This window comes from Mycetomoellerius zeteki, unplaced genomic scaffold, assembly GCF_001594055.1.
Source record: "Mycetomoellerius zeteki isolate Tzet28-1 unplaced genomic scaffold, Tzet1.0 scaffold85, whole genome shotgun sequence".
Lineage (NCBI taxonomy): Eukaryota > Metazoa > Arthropoda > Insecta > Hymenoptera > Formicidae > Mycetomoellerius > Mycetomoellerius zeteki.
Genome location: NW_017257883.1, coordinates 1,460,258 through 1,482,151, shown reverse-complemented (window position 1 = coordinate 1,482,151; position 21,894 = coordinate 1,460,258). Strand labels below are relative to the sequence as shown.

The 21,894-nt window shown below is 34.1% G+C and overlaps 1 protein-coding gene across 1 annotated transcript in view; it reads right to left on the bottom strand.

Moving 5' to 3' along the window:
• trol (terribly reduced optic lobes) overlaps positions 1-21,894 on the bottom strand; it is a 192,573-nt gene that overhangs the window by 113,308 nt on the left and 57,371 nt on the right. Inside the window, 8 exon segments of the mRNA XM_018459665.1 lie at positions 7,396-7,512; positions 8,848-9,108; positions 10,279-10,443; positions 11,257-11,417; positions 11,498-11,666; positions 12,691-12,859; positions 13,093-13,271; positions 13,432-13,600. Of these exon segments, the coding sequence (XP_018315167.1) occupies positions 7,396-7,512; positions 8,848-9,108; positions 10,279-10,443; positions 11,257-11,417; positions 11,498-11,666; positions 12,691-12,859; positions 13,093-13,271; positions 13,432-13,600 (1,390 nt within the window).

The following is a 21,894-nucleotide window of genomic DNA, read 5'->3' as shown; positions in this document are numbered from 1 at the left end:
AGAGAGAGAGAGAGAGAGAGAGAGAGAGAGAATTCGTCACTGTTTATGTAAAAATGTAATAACGTTACCGTTACCGTTAGATAAAAAAAAGTAACGAAAATGGTAACGACGTTACACACAATGCATTACTTCCCAACCCTGAAAAAAAGAATAAATGAGTAAAATTAAAAAAGAGTAAAATCAAAGATTTTCTTCATTTTTTCTTTAAATGAAAGAGTTGGCTCAATGTTTTTCTGAAACGTTTGTTTAAATCGCTTTAAAGGTGATTGAAAACCGTTTTTTTCAATTAGAGAACCGAGGAATACATTTCTAATATGTTGATTGTGCGGGACGATCGAAACCGGCTTTGGTGTTGTAGTTTTTACCTATGTGTAAAATGCGCAATTGCACTTCGCTCGTGAAAAATGCAACGATGTAAATGTTCGGCCGACTATATATGAGGATAACGTTTTTGCGGCCCAGGAATCTATTGTTCGTCCCATAACTGTCTCGCTGTAAAAAAAAAGCAGCTCGTGTATATATGTGTATCGTGTGTATATCGTGTATATAAGGTCACAATTTCATCGCGCTAGTTAATTTCCACACGATGTTTAAGCTGCGTATTCAATAAAAAAATTTTAGTATAATTTAACTTTAAATTTAACACATTTTGTACTATATAGTACAATTAATTGTGACTTTTATAAAATATTGTTAATCATTTTTTCCTTGATAAATCAAATTTTCTTTACGCATGGAAGTAACGTCCTTAGAATACTGTAATAATGTTTAATAATAGAGAATTTTTGCAATAACGTGAATTCAGATACGGTGAACGCTAAAGTCACGCTATCCTTTTCTTAATTAGTTGTTAAGAAGAAGATAACCTGACTTTAGTGTTCACTGTATCTGGATAAACGCTATTGCAAAAACTCCCTATTCTGATAATATGGATATCTTTATTTAATCTAAGTAACTGGATTGATCAACGTTGACGCACGTTAACATAATTTATCAATATATGCACCTTTCACATTTATCCTATTTAATATAAAATTTTAATTATAGTAAAATTTTTAACATCTTTTAGAGTTATACTAATCGAGGGAAAAGAGAGTATTTGTACCTACTTTTCAAGTCGCTCACTTTATACCAAAAAATATATAATATCTAAAATAATCACAGTCAATTGCCGAATAAGTGAGAATTAAAACGCGATATAGGTATATGTCCAATATAATATAAATTAATTACATATAATAATTATATATAAGATGGAGTCATTTTGGTCCAAAATAAAAAAAATTGGTAATTAATAATTACATTACATTAAAATCGAACAACTTTGACCCAAATTTTTATAATATTCAGACAGCACGCATATCAAACTCGGGATATAAAATGTCTTCAAAATATTTTAAAGACATTTGAAGACATCTTATTTGAACATACGTGCTGACATTTTTAAAATTTAGTCTAAAGTTCCTATTATATGATACTAAAAAAATTAGTAAAAATATAATTTATACTATTAAAGTAAAATTACATAAAAAAGAAATTTACGAGACGTTTTTCAAAATGTCAAAGTGTCTTAAATCTTTAATTTCCCCGTTATAAGCGAGGATATAATTCAACGAAGACGTGTGTGAAAGTGAAGTAAAGTGATAGCGGGTAATATATCCAAATATGGTCGACGCGCATTAGCCGAGTGAATTTCTTTTTGCGGATGTTTTTCGGATAGACGGGGAACGATAAATTTTCGCAAACCGGATGTTCGCGGGTGCGCTTGTGTGTTTACGCTAGCGGCGGTGAAGGCGTTAAGATGTAATGACATGCAAAAGAGAGAGTCTCGTGCAAACCCTAATGGTCGTACGACACATCAGTCGGCTTCTAATCGGACAAGCATCAAACGTCGAAGGTATAATTTACCATTACGTACTATTACCATGGTCTATTACTGCGCTGACCAAGTATAACCAAAGTCTTGCCTCATGCTCCGTTTTAGTCATTTCGCTTTATATTTAATCTGCGAATAATAATATGGAATAATGGATTATCTAAATCTGATTGAATTCACTCTAGGTCATAGGATACAGCGGGGTAATTTGAATAGCGGAGAAATTAGGATAATATAGTAAGTGTTTGCAAGAATTTCATATCAAAATTTGAAACGCCATGTTTTATATTTGGGATTAATAGCAAAAAGATACTGTAGTCTACATATTTATGTAGGTTTGAAAAGATATCTGAAAGTCTGTAAAGAGTTTTATATTAAGCAAGATAGGTAGAGAATTTCGGTTGTTACTGCAGTTTAACATAAGAATATATTCTGCTTTCTTAAGCTTTTATGAAATCTACGTAAAAAGTATAATTTAAATAGGGCCAAATTATGGATAAGTATTTTAATACAAAATTTGGTTTTTGTTGTAATTTTAATGTTCATTTTTTATGTTATTCAAATTATCCTTTAAGATATCCAAATTACCTCTCAAAATTGAGCTTCATTAAAACTGTAGGGGGAAATCGAATAATGGCATTACGCCTCACAAGATTTAAAGATTAATTTTATATATATATATACTTTGGATAAATATTCCTTAAACATGTGAGTTTCCTGCTACATATTCGAAGTAACGATAAAATTATTATTTTTCGAGAAACTGTTTAAAATGTTTAAAATTATTAAAATTACCCTGCTGTACCCTAATTTGATTTAAAATTTTAACGTACGTTATATATAATGTATACGGGGAAAGAGAATTTATTTAACTTGGTTTTTCAACTAAATTTACAGTTGTCGTTGATACGATCGATGAAAAGTTCTGCTAAAATTCTCTCAGTACTTATGGCAGAAACATCGTTCGATTATTAACATGTATAATTTTGAAATAACAATATTTGATTTCGTTTGACGTGACATGGCCACATAGAAAAGCTTCTATCATAAGGCACGAAGAAGCCTCTAAAGCAACCGACTTCCGTCGTCATACTTCCGACAAGGAATGCCTTACGCTACGTTGTAAAAGCAATCGTGAATGTCTTCGTCAAGAAATATGTGGATGATACCACCTGTAAGTCTAACTGGCGCGATGTAGTTCAGATTAATTCCGTAATACAAAAATATTTCATATTTTGAAATCTATTATTGGATCGTTTTTTTGAAGTTTTATAATGTACATATATTCCGAGATACTATAAACTGCAAATGTTTTAGTATATAAAAATAATATTAATATAAAGTAGCAATAAGTATTCTTTAAAACTCTTAGAGTGAATCTCACTCTAAGGAGTAAAATCTCATTCTTAAGGGTTGAAAATTGAGCCACTCTTTTTCAAGATTGGCTCAATTTTCACTCTTTAAACTGAGATTCCACTCCAAAGAATTTAGAGAGTAGACTTTATTTAAATTCTGGAACGGCGCGCGAATGGTCTGTTAGTGCCATTCATTAATTTTTAAGTGGATAGATGTGGTATACTTTTCTTTAAAACTTTATTCTGGAAAAGTAAAATAATAAGCATTGCCCAGAGATACGCAAAAGTCTTAGATACAAATATAAAATATATCTTATTTGCAATTCTCTCTGCAGAAATGCTTTAAACTAAAAAAGTTAAATAATTTGGATGTTTTTGCAAAAAAAAAAAATATATTTATTTATTTATCGTACACAGATCAAATAAAGCGGTCGTCATTTATTAACAAAAAGCTTACACTGAAATTTCATCCCTATTCTTCCACACCCACTGTTTTCCCAACATTTTTATCGTTCAAGGACGTACCGTTGCGGATATTTAAGTCGGCCAGTCTATATACGCGCGCTTAGGACGCACCTGAATAATGTTTGAAGACGACGGGAGCTGACGTTTGTCGTGGCGGTGCCTAGCGTGCAAGTTATCTCCCTTCCCTCTCGGTTTTGCCCTCCTCTACAGGGTGCTCGTACTCCCGCCTGTCCCTTGTGCCCATTGTTGCCTCATCCCTTTATCCCCCGACTCGGCGATACTCATAATTGTCCGAGAGGGCATATCGCTGTCGCGAGGGAGGGTACCCGAGGACACGAAACTAGTTATGCGCATTCCTACTCGAGAGAGAAATAGAGAACGCAATGAGGTGGAGAGAGCAGGGTAGTGATCAAGGTAAATCAACGAGATCAAGGGGGAAGAGAGAGAGAGAGAGAGAGAGAGAGAGAGAGAGAGGAGGAGAAGGAGAAAGAGAGGTACCGGTCGTCCCTCCCTTTGCCTCACGACTGAATACTTGAATATTGATTAAGCATGCACATCGCGATTACCGGGAGCAAGTAAAAGCGCTCTTCTTGCCGGGCCGGCAACCTGCGTGTCTGCGGATATTTATGTGAAGCGGTGCTTCGACGACGTCCCCCTTCATCCACCGTGCCCCGTGCCAGTCCCTCGTCCTACCCGCGAGCGCAATCCCGTCTCGGAGGGATAAAAAAGGCCTGCCGGAAGACTCGGGAAGATATCCGCTAACCATGAGACGTTTAAATGATGAGAGCGCGGATGTACGGAGAGCGTGTGCACGGGTTACTTGATTTACGATCGGCCCTCGCAGGATTATATCCTTCGATCGCGAGCCATCGCACCGCGAACGCGCGCTGCCCCAGTTCGCCGCCGGTGAACGATTAACGGAATAGCGGGAAGCCGTTCCTCAATTTGTTCCTGTTCCTTTTTTACCCCTCATCCGGCGAGCAGTTACGAGGACGGAAGTAACAACAGTGAAGTAACAACTCTACACGGATGTGTAGAACGGGTTTTAATGATTCTGAGATTATTCGCAATTAAACCAATTAGGGTTATCATATCTGAATTACACAAAGTTGGAAAATTTGTGTTAAATTCACGGTCCATTTAAATTTTTGTGTTAATTTAACATAAGAATACGTTAGAAAGTAAAACAAACATTACGTCAAAAAATTAATACAAAAAAAGTAATACTGATATAATTTGTAAACAAACCGTGGAAGCATATTTTAAAAATTAACATTTATGATATATTAAATTAACACAAATTTCATTTATTTATCCTAAAATTTGTGTTTTACAACATATTTTTATGTCATTTGTTCACTTATTCATAAATTGTGTTATTTTGACACTAAGAAATATTGAATATCAATTTAATATTTAAATAACATAATCATATTATATTAAATTAACACTCGAATACGTCAAAAATTCAACGTAAAATTTTAACGAGGACTCGAGTGAACCATTTTCAACACAAAACTTTTTTTTACTGTGCAAGAAAAGAGTACATTATATTATACATTTTTTAAAAACGGATAATTCAGAGGCGGAAAAGAGGGGTAAAATTTTTGTCTGCATTAAATGTAAGTATAATTTAATAAAATGAAATTTCTCTAAAACAATATTTCTAAAATAATAATTTTTAAAACATAATTTTTATTGACGATATTCTTATTAATTTTATAAATATAAAGTTTTAATTACTCATCAAAAGTTCACGATCTCAAAAAGAGTACGTGCACTATTAAAAAAATATGGCTGATAATTCTACTCGCGATGTCCCTATTATTATGACGTAGAAACCGGAATTGCAACCAAGATGGGCAATGTTTCTATTTGAATTAACCAGGGTCAAGATCCGCGATCAGCAACCAACTCCGACAGAGGCAAAGCTATTTGTCGACAGGCATCGACCAGCTTCACCGAGAACAGCGCTTCAAGTCGTGATTGTAAATTGTTCATTTTCAATAGAGGATAATTGTGAAATCGTGATAATAACAAAAAAATACAAGTTTCAATAGAACGTTACATTTTGTTGTACGCGCAAATATAATCCCAACTCGTTATTAGCATTGTACAAATCGCGGAAATAATTAGCCCGGTGCCCCGAATTTTTCGCTATTACGCGAAATATTGTTATGAAAAATCGTGATTATATGTATACATTGAGACGCTTTATGTATGTTGCATCATTTTCACACATTGTCATCTGTTCGCTTTATGATAAAAAATGTTTCTCTATTATATTTAACAAAAAAAAATATATATATATATATACGAAGCCAGTAACGTGGTGTGTTGTAAATTATAACGTAAGTTACAACGTAATTAGTCAAGTAACGTGAACCGCGATTACTCGATATTTCTTCGTGCTTTCCGAGAGGAAGGCGCGAGAATATAATTCACAAGCCGATACCACTGAGCTAATTTACCCCGGCCGAACGCGCGTAGCTGTCTAATTAAGCTGGCTTTCGCGCAACAAAGCGCCGTACGTGTAGCCGCAATCGGGTGGGCTTTACAACACCGGCCGGTATCCGGCGCTTCCACGTTGTTGACCACGATCGTCCTCCACTCGAAGGCGGAGGAAACTACGGGGAAAAAAGGCCGGGGGGATGCGCGGGACGACGACGCGGGATAGGAGAAAAAGCCCTCGAGCTTTGAATATTCAGTAGGTACGTACCGGTGTGCGCCGGCCTCCCCCGTCTGACCTTATTTTTCTACTGGAAAAACCACAGCTTCCGTCTACTGCTTAGGGATTCGCTTCGCCGTTCGTGGAGAAGACACGTCGCCGGAAATTTGCACCAACGCCCACCGGTTGGACGAGGGGCAGACCGATTTAAATTGATTGGGACGGATACGCGTCGCCGATAAACCGTCGTCTTGATAAGTGAAGTTCTAACGGAGTGGAAAAGAGTACCGAAGGATGACGGCTCTATCGATCCCTCGGGTCGGTAGAACAGGTAACTGGTCTATGTACGCTCAACTCTTCGTCCAGATTGATAAACTAACGATCGTAGGTAAGACGCTACGTTGTTCTAGGATGATATGCACCGTTCGTTATCGGACGGTCGGTAAAACCGAGATTTCGCAAAATTAAAGTGGATAATTGACATTGTCATATTTTCTTAATATATTTTTCAAAGTTTAATTAATATTTTATGAGAACGAGTAAAAGTCAAAATAAATGTGTGTCATATGCGATAAATTATACTTTTACTTGTATCAGAGTTAAATTGTTAATTTTATAGAACAAGTTAATATTAGAACCGTTCCATTTTTGGTCCATTTGTTAGTTATATTCATATATATATAATTAAATGGAAATAGATATATTTATAATTCTATTTTACGTCCATTTTATAATGAGATCAAAGAATACATTTTACTTAAACAGATAAGAATTCCTGCGATTCATTTTTAATCCTTCAGTGCCACTCTACGTTTTATACCTATTTTTATGCAATATTTTTACACAATACTACATGGGTATTGTATAAAAATATCGCATAAAAATAAACATATTAACGAATTTATGTATCTTTATCAATAAAAAAAATCATAACATAGCAAAATAAAAGAAACAAGTACGCCACACAGGGACACTGAAAGATTAAATATCATACAGTTCTGTTACATCACAATAAAAATCGAGATACTTACCTGGATAATTGCAGTCATGTTCGTCGCTACCATCTTGGCAATCCTCCACAAAGTTGCATCGTTGAGATTCCAATATACATCTGCTTACGTCGCACGCGAACTCGCCAGCACTACAGCCTGTAAAACGTAAATCATTATTACGTGTAGTTAGATACTTTCATTACAATTTTATCACAATATGCTTTTAAATTTGAAACATGCGGTCGTATATAATATTGATGAAAATACAAGAATTTATCTTTTAACATAAAAAGCGTTAAAAAAAGTACGAGAATTTTATTCATCATTAGCACATGCATCGATACAAAAGCTTACTAGCTCTAATAATATACATACAATTTTATAAAACGAGAATAAAACATATAATTGAAACTTTCTAAGCATAGCTCATATATAAAATTGTTCCCTTGCTTCAAAAATAATCCAATTAAAAACCTTGATTTCCGAGTTATTGCTTACTTTCCAGCAAGGACATATGGTGTGTTCAGGGAGACGCTATTAGCGCTACTTCTATCATTCTATCTTCGTTGTTTATTAGACGTAAAACAAGGATAGAATGACAGAAATAGCGCTAATAGCGTCCCCCTGGACGCACCTATAGTCAGACACTGTGTTACATAGTGTCTGACTGTGTCCTTGCTGGAAAGCAAGGGTTATCATGAATGAGTCAAATAAACATTACCTTATTATCATCAATCACAAGAAAATAAACTAAACAATAATAAGATTGGAAGACCGCTCATGTTAAATACATTACTTTAAACTAAGAATTCATTTTAAATGAATTTAGAATAGTTCAACATCTTAACTTTCAGACCGTTAGTGGCGCTTCTTAGTTTAAAGTAATGAAAATAAACTAATATAAATTCATAAAAAATTATCAAAATCGTCAAAATTAAAAAAAAAATATGGTTAAAAAAAGTCGGCACAATTAAAAAAGGGTGGTATTTAAAGAGTTGTAAAATAAAAATATAATAAAAATGACATTTGATCGTGTTATAAGAATATATTTCTTTTTGCTGCGATATTTAATTAATCAATAATTTTCTGTCACAGATTGAAAAATAATTTTTCCCTTTATTCACTTTTGAAGTAAGGAACAGACATACGTAGTAATGTATATACCCTATATTGTTGATTGTGTATAAAAGGATATCACATTACAAAAAGAAGCTTATACATACATACTTATGTACATACATACATATATTAAGAATACAAAGTTAAATATACATTTTTTAACTAGAAGAACCGCTTCTGTTATCTTAAGTTACCGCGAATATAATTTTTATTGAAATTTTTTAAAATCCTTTTATTGTAATGATTTCAAAACTATACAATTCTTCGGTTTTTAATTAAGTCATTTCCGTTAGAATGGTGAGAAGCGGTTCTTCTAGATAGCCGAGTTTTAGCGCCCCATTCTTGGCGAAGATCAACCGGCTCAATCTGTACCTGGATGCGGGCAATCGATCTCGTCACCACCGTCATCGCAGTCCGGAACGCCATCGCACTGCTGTACCGAACAGATGTAACGACTGCCGTCGTGACAGCGTACCGTGTCATCGGCGCGGCACTTGTTCGAAGACGACCTCAGCGTGGACTCCTCGGTCTGCTTGTCGTCGGTGTCCGGTACCTCCGGATTTACCGTGTGAGTCGTCTCCGTCGGGAAATGTAGCGAGGGATGTTGTGATGTCACGGTGGTGTATTCAAAATCTGTTGTTTCGTTTATCAGCGTAGTTTCAGTGTCGACGGTTGCAACATGCAATTTTTACACGCTTGTTAGCGAAGAATATGAATTAGATGAAAAGATGACACAGTGATAGGCATTGTAGATTTTTCAACCAGTGCTTTCATTTTACTTGTAGTATTACTTCCCAAAAAAACATACCAAGTCAAGAGAACGTCAAAACGACTTAATTTTGACGTCATGAAAGTCAAAATGATAATTTTTGGTTACAACATTTGACTGTTCATTGATGTTAAAAATCAAAATAAAAAAACTGATTTTTTTTATTGTCTTTTGTATGTTCCTTAGGTTGAATATGACACTATATATAAATAGAAAAAATCTAGTTTTCAAGAATATTATACAGGGAAAATCCGATTTTGCTGATTTAAAAATTTAGATAAATACAGATCTGAAAATATAACTTTGTAGGACCAAAATAATTATATGGAAAACTCAAGCATGATGAAAAAAAAACAATGTTGCAAAAAGTTTTGACGTTCTAGCAACCAGTTTGAGCATTCTATATAATTAAATATGATACTTCAGTAAAATCGTTCTTTCGGTATTAATAATTTTTGTGTAATATTCTTGTTCAAATAAATTTGAATTATATACTCTACATTTTTCTTCTGTAAATATAAGTATTTCTTTTTTTATAAGTTATTTTACTCTAGTCACATAAATTGTACTAAAAAATAAATTTATAATGAACTGTGTTTCGTTATTCAGACAAAATTGAAAATGCTAGGAGAGAGTTAATTTAAAACGAACGATAATGAAGATAGAAGTAAAGATGATAGACAGAAAATCTATAGTAGAGCTCGCCACACCGGCGAGCTGGATCTCCATGAAAAATCTGAGAGATATTCGAAGATATTTTTAAGAGACATATATACATAAACGCGGTAATTTGTATTAATTAATGTAAATTAATGCAATTAGAAAATTAATATAATAATAAATGGATCATGCTTATATTTATGTTACAACGTACCGTATATTTGCACATAGGCCACATTGTAATTTTCGTTAGTCAGAAAAAAAGGATAAAAATAATGCGAGTTTTATAGATAAGCGCTATTAACAGCGATCTAGCATTATGTACAGTTTTCTACTCTTTGCAGGAAGAAGATCACGCAGTTCCGCGTACTTACCGTCGCGTGTCTTATTCAACGAATCTGTCGGGCAGTTGTCCTCATCGGAATTATCGTTGCATTGCGATACACCATCACATCGAGATTCTAGAGGTACGCATTCGCCGCTTCTGCACCTTAATTCTGTCATCTGATCGCATTCCGGCTGCGTGTCCTTCTCTCCGGCTGCGTTCGATGTCGCGTGTCGTGTTCGTGTGCATTCAATGCGTCGAAAGTAGGCGGAATAAGCGAATCGTGCCACCAGTCAATGTTCATTTGAAAGGGAGAGGAAGTTTGAAAAAAGAAAAACAACTAATCAGAACGAAAACTTAATTAAGGAGGAAACTGGAATTAAAATAAATACATTTTTATAAATTAAAGTAATAATAATGAACTTAATGAGAATCTTAAAGAATGAAAAATATAGACTGTGTAACTGGAAATCGTGAAAATTCCGAGTGAAGCTTACAGTTAAAAGCAGTTGAAACATAAATTACATTCCTCGTGCATTTCTGCGCGTATTAATTATATTCTAACAATAATCTAATAATTCTAACAATAGTCTAAACATGCCGAAATAGTGTGTTTTACCAAAATGATCGATTTCAATGCTAGATATACAGTACGAGTATTCACATCTCACTTTTATAAATAAATATACATTTAATATACAATTTAGTATATAATTTACATCATACATACAGTATAGAATCTCAGAAATAAATGTGCGCATTTATCGATAAAAGTGAGGTATGAATACGGACCATTGTCTTTTCGGTTGTTGCGTATAATTTTTTTCCGATCGCAGCTATCAATCCCATTCGTTGAGCAGTCGATCGTTCGATATTCACCGGATCTTCGTACGTTCTATATTCGACTTTCCACAAGCTAGTGGCATCATGGAAAGCTGAACGAATTACGAAGTTTAGTTTCGAAAGCTCCAACGTGAAATCGATCATTTCCATGTCGTTAGGCGATAGCCGCCTAAGATGGAAATACCTTGGAATATCCTGAATGTGAATCCCTCCGGACCTACTTGGATACTGCCCAAGGAATGATATTGCAGCTGTTGCTCTAGGATAGCACGCACTTCGAGCTCGTCCGTGAATGTCGAACCAATGTCTAGAGTAACTTGCGACGTAAAAGCGTCGGTCGTTGGTCTGAAAGAGAAATTTTAATTATTAGACACAATGGAGACACGACTTTAAGAATCAAAATTGGACTAGACAATCATACTTACGATATCTTGACGACGCTGGCGAAATGATTGTATCCTGGAATGTGACGATTGTACAAATTCTCGACGGCGTGTGTAAGATTGCTACTCAATTCTCGGTATTCAAGACTGTTTCTGTCAGCGTATTCTCGTCTGTAGGGCTCGCCAACTGTCAGTGTTATTCGATAGAAGCCTAGAAGAGAAACATTAATTGATAATAAATAATTAATTTCATAGAAATATATCAGTAAATAATATGTTTCTTTTATAAAGAGGATATTTCAAATATCACTTCTATTTCAGCCCCTTGATGTATTATCCTTCATCCGTTTATCTACTTTATAAAACTAATGCTCTCTGACGTTACTAATACTATATTTGAAAAGTTAGTGGTAAAGAGATAAAAAAGTTTATTTGTTATATATTTCTAAAGATACTGATAAGATTTTTTTACAAGTGTTTTAAAAAAAGCACTCTTGTTATCAAAGTGCTTGATTCATTAACTTGATGATCGGAAAAGTAGAAATACATTCAAATAATATGACCTAATTTTTTATTACTAAAAAGATTCTTATTACGAAAATAAAGCGTATTTTACTTTTACTAAAATTTAAACAAATAATAGACTTTAATAATATTGAACAATTGATATCAACATTATATAATAATACAATTAATATTAACTACATATTCTTTGGATTAAAATATTTTTGATACATAAGTCGCCATTGACCAAATCGGTCAACTCCTTTTTGAATATTTCAAAATTTATTATCAAAGCGCTTGATAAGAATCAATCAAGCACTTTGATAATAAAATTTTAAAACATTTAAAACGTGGAGTTAACCGATGACAAATGAGCGGCTCATATCGAATAAGTAGTTTTAATATAAATAAAGCTGTTTATTTCTGATATCGATGTTATAAAAATATCAAAATATTTTTTAAATCTTTGCAATTTTGATCGATAAAATTTATGTACGACAAGTTGTTATGATAATTTTTATTATTCTTATTTATTATTATTATATATATATATATTGTTCAAAAAAATATATATACTATTAGTACACTATTCTGTAATTGAAGTTAATAAAGTTTTAATAGATTCTTCTCTCAAAACAGACAACGAGACAAATAATGAATTAAACTCTGTTTTATTTCATTCTTCAATTTTTTAAATTAATGAAATCGCGAATAAAGAATTAGAAACTTACGTGCTTTGCCGTCAGTATTGCGATGTGTGTTTCCTGAGTTGGGAGAGTAATCCACTTCGCCTGCGCTGCCTTCGATCTCTCCTGAACCAGCCAAATCTTCATCATCGGTATTTCCGTACGTTAGTAGTATTCTTTGACTTTCTGCAGGGTTGTTAATTTCATTGTCGTGCTGTAAAGACGTAATAAATTTCCATGTAATAAATGAATGTCATAACTGAATAAAACGTTAAAAAGCACAAATGTTTAAATTGTTCATTGACCTTGTAACTATCCTTCTATAGCTCTATCATTTTAATTATTGTGTCTTTGAACACCATTTAAATGAAAAATATTCGTGCAATTTAATTAAATGTGACAGGTAAAAATTCAAAAGGTAAATATTTTTTAAACAATGTTCCATACCTCATCTACTTCGTCATTGTCTTCGTTCTTTTCGAGAACCAATCTTTGGATGACACCGATACCCGTTTTGGCATTTGGCACTTCAGGCTGATCAAGAGTATGATTTCCTTCATCTCCAACATTTAAGATGACGGATTTGTCAATATCCTGATTTTGAATCTCATTTTCTTCTTCTTGATCTATCGGGTATAGAATTTTACAATTGTAAAATTAAATAATGACACGGTTTAAAAAGAACAATGCAAGTGTTTTCAATTTCGTAATCCTAATAATAAAAATTTACTATAATATAACAATGCAATTTTTTCTAATTGTACTCAATTAAGAAGAAATTGGTACCTGACAGCGGTGGTGTAGTTGTCGTGGTCGTGGTCGTGGATAGCGATGTAATTAAATCCAAAACTCCTCTCTTTATCCTGCGAAAAATAGAATCGTCCTGATGCTTTTCGATCAATGGTACTTGAGCCGCAGTTAGTTTGCCTTCTGGATCGAAAATCAAGTCGTCATCCTGAAAAAACAGGTCGACATTATGAATTACGAAACTTTATTAAAAAATAACAATTGTTTTATTGATCACGGTTATTATATATAAATAATAATAATTATAATATATTAATATAATAATCTCTGTAATTAATCCACCATCACTATACAGAAAATTTTAACACAGGCTTATAAATCCAATCTTTTCTTGAAACATAAAATCTCGAAGTTTTTGTGGTACACTTGAATTTTTCAAGCGGTTTTATAGATATCCTCCGCATTCGTTACAATTTTTTGCTATACTTATGACAAATATATAAGTCCCTATCGTTATTGAAAATTATAAAATTTTACAAAAAATTAACAATTGTTTCTCTATCGGTAATAATTATAATGTATGATATAATAATCCCTCTAATTAATCCATCGTCAAAGGATTTTCGCAGAAGCTTATAAATCTTTTTATGAAATGTAAAACTCAAACTGTCTCTCTGGTTATATGTCAAACGATTTCATAAACCTTCCTCCGCATTCGTCACAATTTTTTTGCCACTTATGACAAATGCATAAGTCACTATCTCATTGAGTGCCCGAGTACCTGCCACCTAGATAACCACATGTGGCCGTATACGCGCGCGCGAGCAGCAACGGCACGTACATGTGAAAGGCCATTGAGCGTGTATATCACCAAGTAGCCTCACGTGTTCCTCATAAAGAACCAATTCTCACCTAAACACACGATATAAATTCAGGATCGTCGGGCCATTCTACCGGCAGCAGCGCGTCGTGATTCCGTAAGAATCGCGCGACCGGCAAACTGCCCAAGATTCGAGTACGCGGGTCAATGACGTAGTTCGTACGGGATGAAAATGGAGAACCGGCGTACCGTATGGTGGATATAAGCCGCAGGAGCCAACCGGAATAACGTATCGTTATGGGCGAATACCTGACGATTTTGGGGTACGTACAACCCGTCCGATTATGCGCTGCCGTTACAACATAAGTATGAATAATACACCGTATACCGAGTGGTGAGACCTTACAGGCGTTTATTATGTACGAATGGAAAGGAGGCGACGATCGATTAACGAATGTTTTTATTTATTCACGTCTTGAATAAATTCTCTCATCGTTCTATTTGCATACTCATATTCGCGAGTAACGGTTTAATCGATAAAATTAATGAAAAGTCGATTTCGTTAAAATTGCCTGATCCTCAAGATTACAATTAATTTTCAACAATATCTACTTTAATTAATTTTTTAATCTGTGATTCTTTTCGGTTTCATATAAAAAATTTATTTAATTTGTCGAGGTGCATCAGTGATTTCTTTTCAAGAACAAACGCAGGACAAATAAAGACAGGTGTCTCGTTTCCGACGCTGCGTGGATGCACGCACGCACAAAGTGCACTGTAACACGTGAGCGGAAACGTCGTGTCTTTTTCAATGGGCGCGAGATGAGAGGCTCGTGCACTGGTAATGAAGCTTAAATCGCACCAGAGCCGAGACGTATTATTACGGTGGTGCATTTACACGCCTCGTCGGGCGTCATTTAAAGATTCGCGTGCAGCATCCGACGGTCGTGCGCGCTTACACACGCAAGCTGTATTTGCTCGCGCATGCACACGTCATCGAAAAGGGAGTGCGAGCACACGGCGTATATGTTACGTAACTTTGAACTCGGTTTTAACGAGGCTAACGACACGGCGGTGCATTTATTAATTCGCGTTCGAAACAACCCAAACGTTCGTTGCAACCGCATTCCCTGCGAAGCACTCTAATGCCTTCTCTTCAGATCAAAAATGTCAGAAGAAACATGTAACGCAGCAGATATCGTTATTCCAGTTCTGTATTAATTAACTTTTTATCTCATATTCGCGAATGTATTACTTGAGCGTTAACAGCCACGAATACGAGTTAAGGATGCGACAACGCCCGATGTGCTTGTTGTTTCGAAATTGCGGAAGTCCGGGCTTAGCGGGACGCAGATAAAACACACTGCGAGGGACCATTTTAGATCGCGATAACAACCATGATGCGCGGCACATCCTGCCAGAAAACAGCTCATACATTGTTTGCAACGAAGTTTTATTACAGACAATTTTGCATTGAAACTATCCTTTGAACGACGACGTTCCACACGTCTATCGTTATCGGCTAATATGAAAGAGAACAGAGATTTTATAATTTAAAAATTATTGGAAAAGAACAAGATATCTTCTCCCAAATATTTTAACAAATTCAGTAAAAATTAGTGAAAACGAATAAAGTCACCTGTTTGTGATAAAAAAAGGAAAAATTTGATAAAATGTTAATCTTCCGCAGCTGACACCAAATCTGTAACACAATTACTGATACTAAATTTGTGAGATTTAATATCTGTGGATTAAAAGGCGCTAATTAATTTCAAGAAATCATCTCGTATAAAAATAAGAAATAAGTACATTTTAATAAGAATAATCCAAATTTGCAAACGGAAAGAAAATTGAATTGTTTGATATTTTTGTATAAAATGACAATTGCTACAATAACACAAGATATATAAATTAAGAATTAATAATAAATTTAAATATAGTAATATATTTTTTTTATCATAATATTATTTCACAGAAAAAGCTAAATTATTTTTATTCCGGAATTTTTATTATTCAAACAATCACTGCGTAGTACATTGTTGAAAATGAAATGTTTAACTTAAAAAGACTTATAATGGACTTTCTGAGATGCAAAAATGTTAAAATTAACTTTTTTTTTTATTTTTGATAGTACCTATAGATTCACGTCAGCTCTGGATGAGGGTTAAATAAAATATTAGATTTGTTCTTTGTTTATACCTACAGTCAAATAATTAATGGTTCAAATTCGTTTTGCAATTTTTTCCCTTCACAATATAAGATCGTAGCACAGATTTTATAATTAGATATCTAAATGTGATTGAAAATGTTTTGTAGTATATTTCTCGTATCTTGTTATGTGTTCCATGACTCTGTAAACTGCTACATTGGGTGTGTGAGTTCATTGAACGGTCATGAAGCGCTAACGAGAATAAAATTGAAGTTGGACGTCATAATAGAGCTGTTCGGAAAAAATTAAGAGTCTGACCGCGGAAGGGGTGCGAGGAGGGAGGGATGCGCGGAGCATCGGGTGCACCCCGAGACGCGGAACTTTGTTATTCCGGCCAAGTTTTACACGGGATTCCGTAGCTAAGTCCACTCTATGATCCTTTCACGGCAACTACGTGCTCATACTTCGACAAAACACCGCCCCTATAGTCCGAAATCCTTAAAATGCATGGGAAATACGTGTTGCCGCAGGTTAAGTAGCCCTAGGAAATTCGTCCTGCGTCGAACAGGACCGGAGAACTTCGGAGGGCTTTAGAATGGCAAAGTTGCACGGAGATGCGACGGAGACGTAAGATACTCGGTCAATCTCCCCATTTTCATTTTTTCCCTCTTCTTTCTCTCTTTTTTCTCTTAACGAGCCTGACCTCACCTTGACGATTCGAATAATGCACCGGTCGGAATGACTTGGCGAGATGTATTTCGCAATTACGCAAAAACTTTCGTTGCCATATGCGGTCGCTTCAAACCGGATGGAATATACGGAGCGCCCCGATGACTATACAAGGTAATGTGCAAGAGGAAATGTAGAAATCGGTAACAGAAGTGAGAACACGCGTGAATTTTTGAGTAGTTTAACATCGATATATAGCACTGAACGGAGCATAGCATCTTAACCATTTTGACAGACCTAGAAAGAGATGCAATGGGTAGAATACACTGTTCTCTCTCTGAAACAAAATTCGAGCAATAGGACAATAGTAGAGAGTTCCGTGCTCATATTTACCTTTTTCTTTCTAGGTTCGTCAAGATGAAAAATTAAAAAGATTTTGCATGCTCCAATATTATATGTCGATGCAGTTTAATTACGCTTGTAATTAATTGTTAAATATTAAATATAGAAATATGTACACTGAGAAAAAATATCATAAATTTCAATAAAAATTTATTTGAATAGTACCAATTAAATATTTATTAATATATTTATTTGGTATAAAAAACATTAATTTGATTTAACAATCACTTCTTTTTATTAAGTAAATATTTATTTATTGTAAGTAAATGTTTAGTTGGTGGTATTCAAATAAATATTTATTTAAATTTAGGCTATTTTTTTCTCAGTGTAGTTAATTGTATAATATTAAATATAGAAGATATCTATATATTTAAAATTATACACTCTATACTCTTTTGTATAATTTTTTGTTTATTTTACATCACTGCGCAAGCGGCGCTTTGATAAGAACCGATAAGCGCCTTGGAGAACAGCGGCACTTTCACCGCTGGCTTCTCCTCTCATTGATGCAATTCTGAATTGCTTGTATGTTACCGAACCGTCGTATGTAGGCTATCTTCGTTTGCTTACACTCTGCTCAAATGACGTGTGTACGAGATAACAGATATATCTTTTACATAGTGCCTTCAACAGACTCCATCCAAAAGACTTTTTTACATAACCGCATCGATAACAAAGATAAATTTGAAAAGAAAAAAATACAGTTTCGCTATAATCGAGAGAGAAACTGAGATGTCTGGACAGATTCCGATTTCCATAATATATTGAAGAAAAAATCAAAGTTTATCAAATCTACATAATTCGCATAAAATGTTTCTGAAACTCTAACATTATATTTCAATTTTCATTATTCTTTTTGATGATTTACAATGTAAAGATTGATAATATTCTACACATCCTTTAAATAAAGACAAATGCAAAATTTTTTTAATTATTGAAACAATTTGCGCTGAATGTAACAATATATATAAACAATATTCATACATTTAGCGAACTTATAAGGTTGAGGTATCTCACGCAAGTAATGAAGAGTTAACAAAGAATAAATCGATATAATATTGAGCGTCAAACATTCCCTGGCATGAAACAAGAACACAGAAATTCCAAGTAGTTCACAAATTGTAACAAAGAAACTTAGTGTCCACATTATTACATTAATTTATAATAATTTTGACTGGAATTTTGAAAATGTAAAAAGTCAAAATTTTTCTTCTTTCCCTCTCTCTCTTTCTTTTTATTTTAACCGACGCCGACGACGACCTAATTCGTGTAATTGCAGATTGATACATTTTTTCCGCAGTGCATCTATTTATTATTATTATTTTGTCAATTGTAATTCGCGGTCGTGCGAATGAATGTGAGCATCGTATTACATTTTTCCTCATATGTACTTCATGTTGATATGTCTTGTAATCGGAGCACTTGCAATCTACAGGTCAAAACGTATTGATAATCAACGACCTTTCGTAAATTTTTAGCTCGAAAAATTGGAGATTGCTATGATCGACGGAGAAGAATAATTTTAAAAATTATTGTTGCAAACACAAGAGAACAAATGTGTATATATACGAGTCAATAATAATTTATTTCAAATACGTAATCTTTGTAATCATTTATTACTTATACAATATATTATAACGGAATATATCGTTATGTTTTACAATAAGATAATACTATAATATAGTATTACCTTATTATATACTATAATATAACATAATATAAGATAATAATGTAATATAGAAAATAAACGAGTAAAAAGGGCCATAAAAAATTAACTATTTTGGACTAAAAACTGTTCGAATCAGCTGTTTTTAAATAAAAATGTTTTAGCAAAGAAAATGTAATTATTAATAATAATTATTAATATAATTGCTTTAACGTTATATTACTAATATGATTGATGTGAAGCGTCCACCAATCATCCTGCTTCACTGAACTGGCTGCAAAAATCGTGACGTCCACATATAGGATGGCTTCGTATGATTTAGTAGCGTTGAAGAATATGTCTCGAGAAAAAAAGAAGAGACGTGCTCAAAGGTCAAGATCCAGCACGTCTCTCGTAAGGCAAACAGGCAGGCAGGCCAGGCAAGCAGGCAGGTTGGAACGAAGAAATCCCCCCAATTTGAGGGACTTCTCCTAGGGCTTTGACTTAACGAATATATACGTCCAGTCTTTCGTGTTCTCTAGGATGCGCGAAGGAGGACGGCGATATGACGCGAGTCGATAAAAACCGGAGGAGGGAAGAGTTGAGAGTGTAGGACGAAGGAAAGAGAGGAGAGCGAGACGTTGGTCGATCGTCCTTTGTCTTAAGCCGTGCCATATTAATGCGAAGAACATGTTACATGGAGTGGAATAAAGGGGTGGCGGCGGAAGGGAGAGGGAAGAAGAAGAAGATGGGGAAAAAGGTGGCATCGTGGTGCGAAAAAGAAGAGTGGAATACTAAGGAGGGTCACACACGCCCGCCGAAACTGCGTCCAGGATGCAAGGACAGGAGGTGTCCCCTCCTACCTTTGCATTTTAATAGTCTTTTGCGAGAGAACCGAGTTGTTTGACCTCAAAGGGATGAACAAACGGCTAAATAACACAAAATACTATATGATAAGTAATTGCATAATATTTGTTCTTTGGTTAATTGAAAATGTAGAGAAATTATTTTTAAATTATTATATATATATATATATAATAAAATTAGTTACGGCAAGAACATTACCCAAGCAGAATAACAAATCATACTACGTCAAAACGACATTAAAATAAATCTTGAATGATCCAAAAATAACTTTTAATATAATTATTTTGGAGCCATTTTAATGCTATTTTAATGTCATTTTGATACCACCATGACTTTTAATATAATTATTTCGGAATCATTTTAATACTATTTTAATGTCATTTTGATGCCATCATGACTTTTGTTCTGTATAATATATTTTATAAATGCAATTCTCATAACGTAAGTAGGTTAATAGAATAATATGAACTGTGCTAGTATAAACGCAATGATAATTTTTTAAAAGTATAAAAATACATTTACAAATCGGTCGTGATGTAATGGACTAAAAATGAAGAAATGTGGATAAGTGAAATGAAGAAATATTAAATAATGAGACACCGCGCACAAAAAACACACAGAAACTTTATATTCTAAGCATTCACACGAACAGGGTAAGTTAAAATTCATATGTAGTGGATGTTAACAAGGAACCTGATTCCTAACACCGTTCACTGAAGGTGCAGAGTCGAAGTAGGGATGATCTTATATGAACCTTCATATCTTTCTCTCCGCGTTTTCGGACACAGCCGAGTAATTCCGACTCGATCAAATACCACAATCCTCTCTTGGCCACGGTCGCGAAATTGCGGAAATCATCTCGGTCCGATTTCCCGAGAAGAACGCGACGTCCGATTCTCACAACGGCCGGCGGAGCCGCGGGCTGCGATCTGCCACTCGCACGTCAACCCCCCGACACCGGAAAAAGCGCATTAACTAGTTTTCGGGGAGAGCCAATCTCACCGACAACCCCTCCGCGAGGAGGATTTCGAATGACGAGATATCAATTCTTCTATAATTCCTATGAAAGTCCTGTGTGTCCCTTCTTATCAATTCTTATACCGGTAAATCTTCGGCGTGTAACGCTAATAATCGTAAAATGTTCATTGAGAATCGATATAAATGCGATTACAAATAAAAATTGATCAATCTAGTTATCTACATGCTGGATACTTCATGAATTCGTACACTGTTAAATTCATAACGTCAAATTGCGCCCAATTTGAAGAAAAGCACATTAAAGAAAAGAATATCATTTATTTGAAAGATAACAGTGTAAGAATGATTTTGAATTATCCGCTTTAAATATGTTATTTTAGTGACAAATACGAGGATGCCACGTTCACTTGAATTTATAATAAGCGAACGTATATCAGAACATATATCAAATTGTTAATGTTAATTCATATTATTATAAAATTCTTAACTGAACATAAAGAATTTTGTATTAATAAATTAAATCGTAGAATCGTTGGAAAAGAATCAAGGTAAAATTAAGAGAAAATCAAATTTCCTCCATTAAATCGTTGTCTTCGTTATGTGTGCACATCATATTACTCTCTTTCGAACGATAGAATTTTCTTGATATATAGATTGGCAAATAACTCTTATTAAAAGTAAAAGTAATAAAGTATTAATATTACCATATTACTCCTTTGTCATTTCAATAATAAATTTGAAGTGACATTTAACAAATTATAATAATATTGAATTTTATCTTATTTCGATATTTTAATAGAGATAATTTAATTACGTATTGATTTATCTCCAATATTCACCGTAATATTTACGTATGATTCCATATTTCTGCAAAAATTGCATAATTTATGTCTTTTATTACTATTACTGAAAAAAAAGATTGGCTGCTGTAGTAAATTAGATGGTAAAATATGGCATAGCATTTTTAATTGG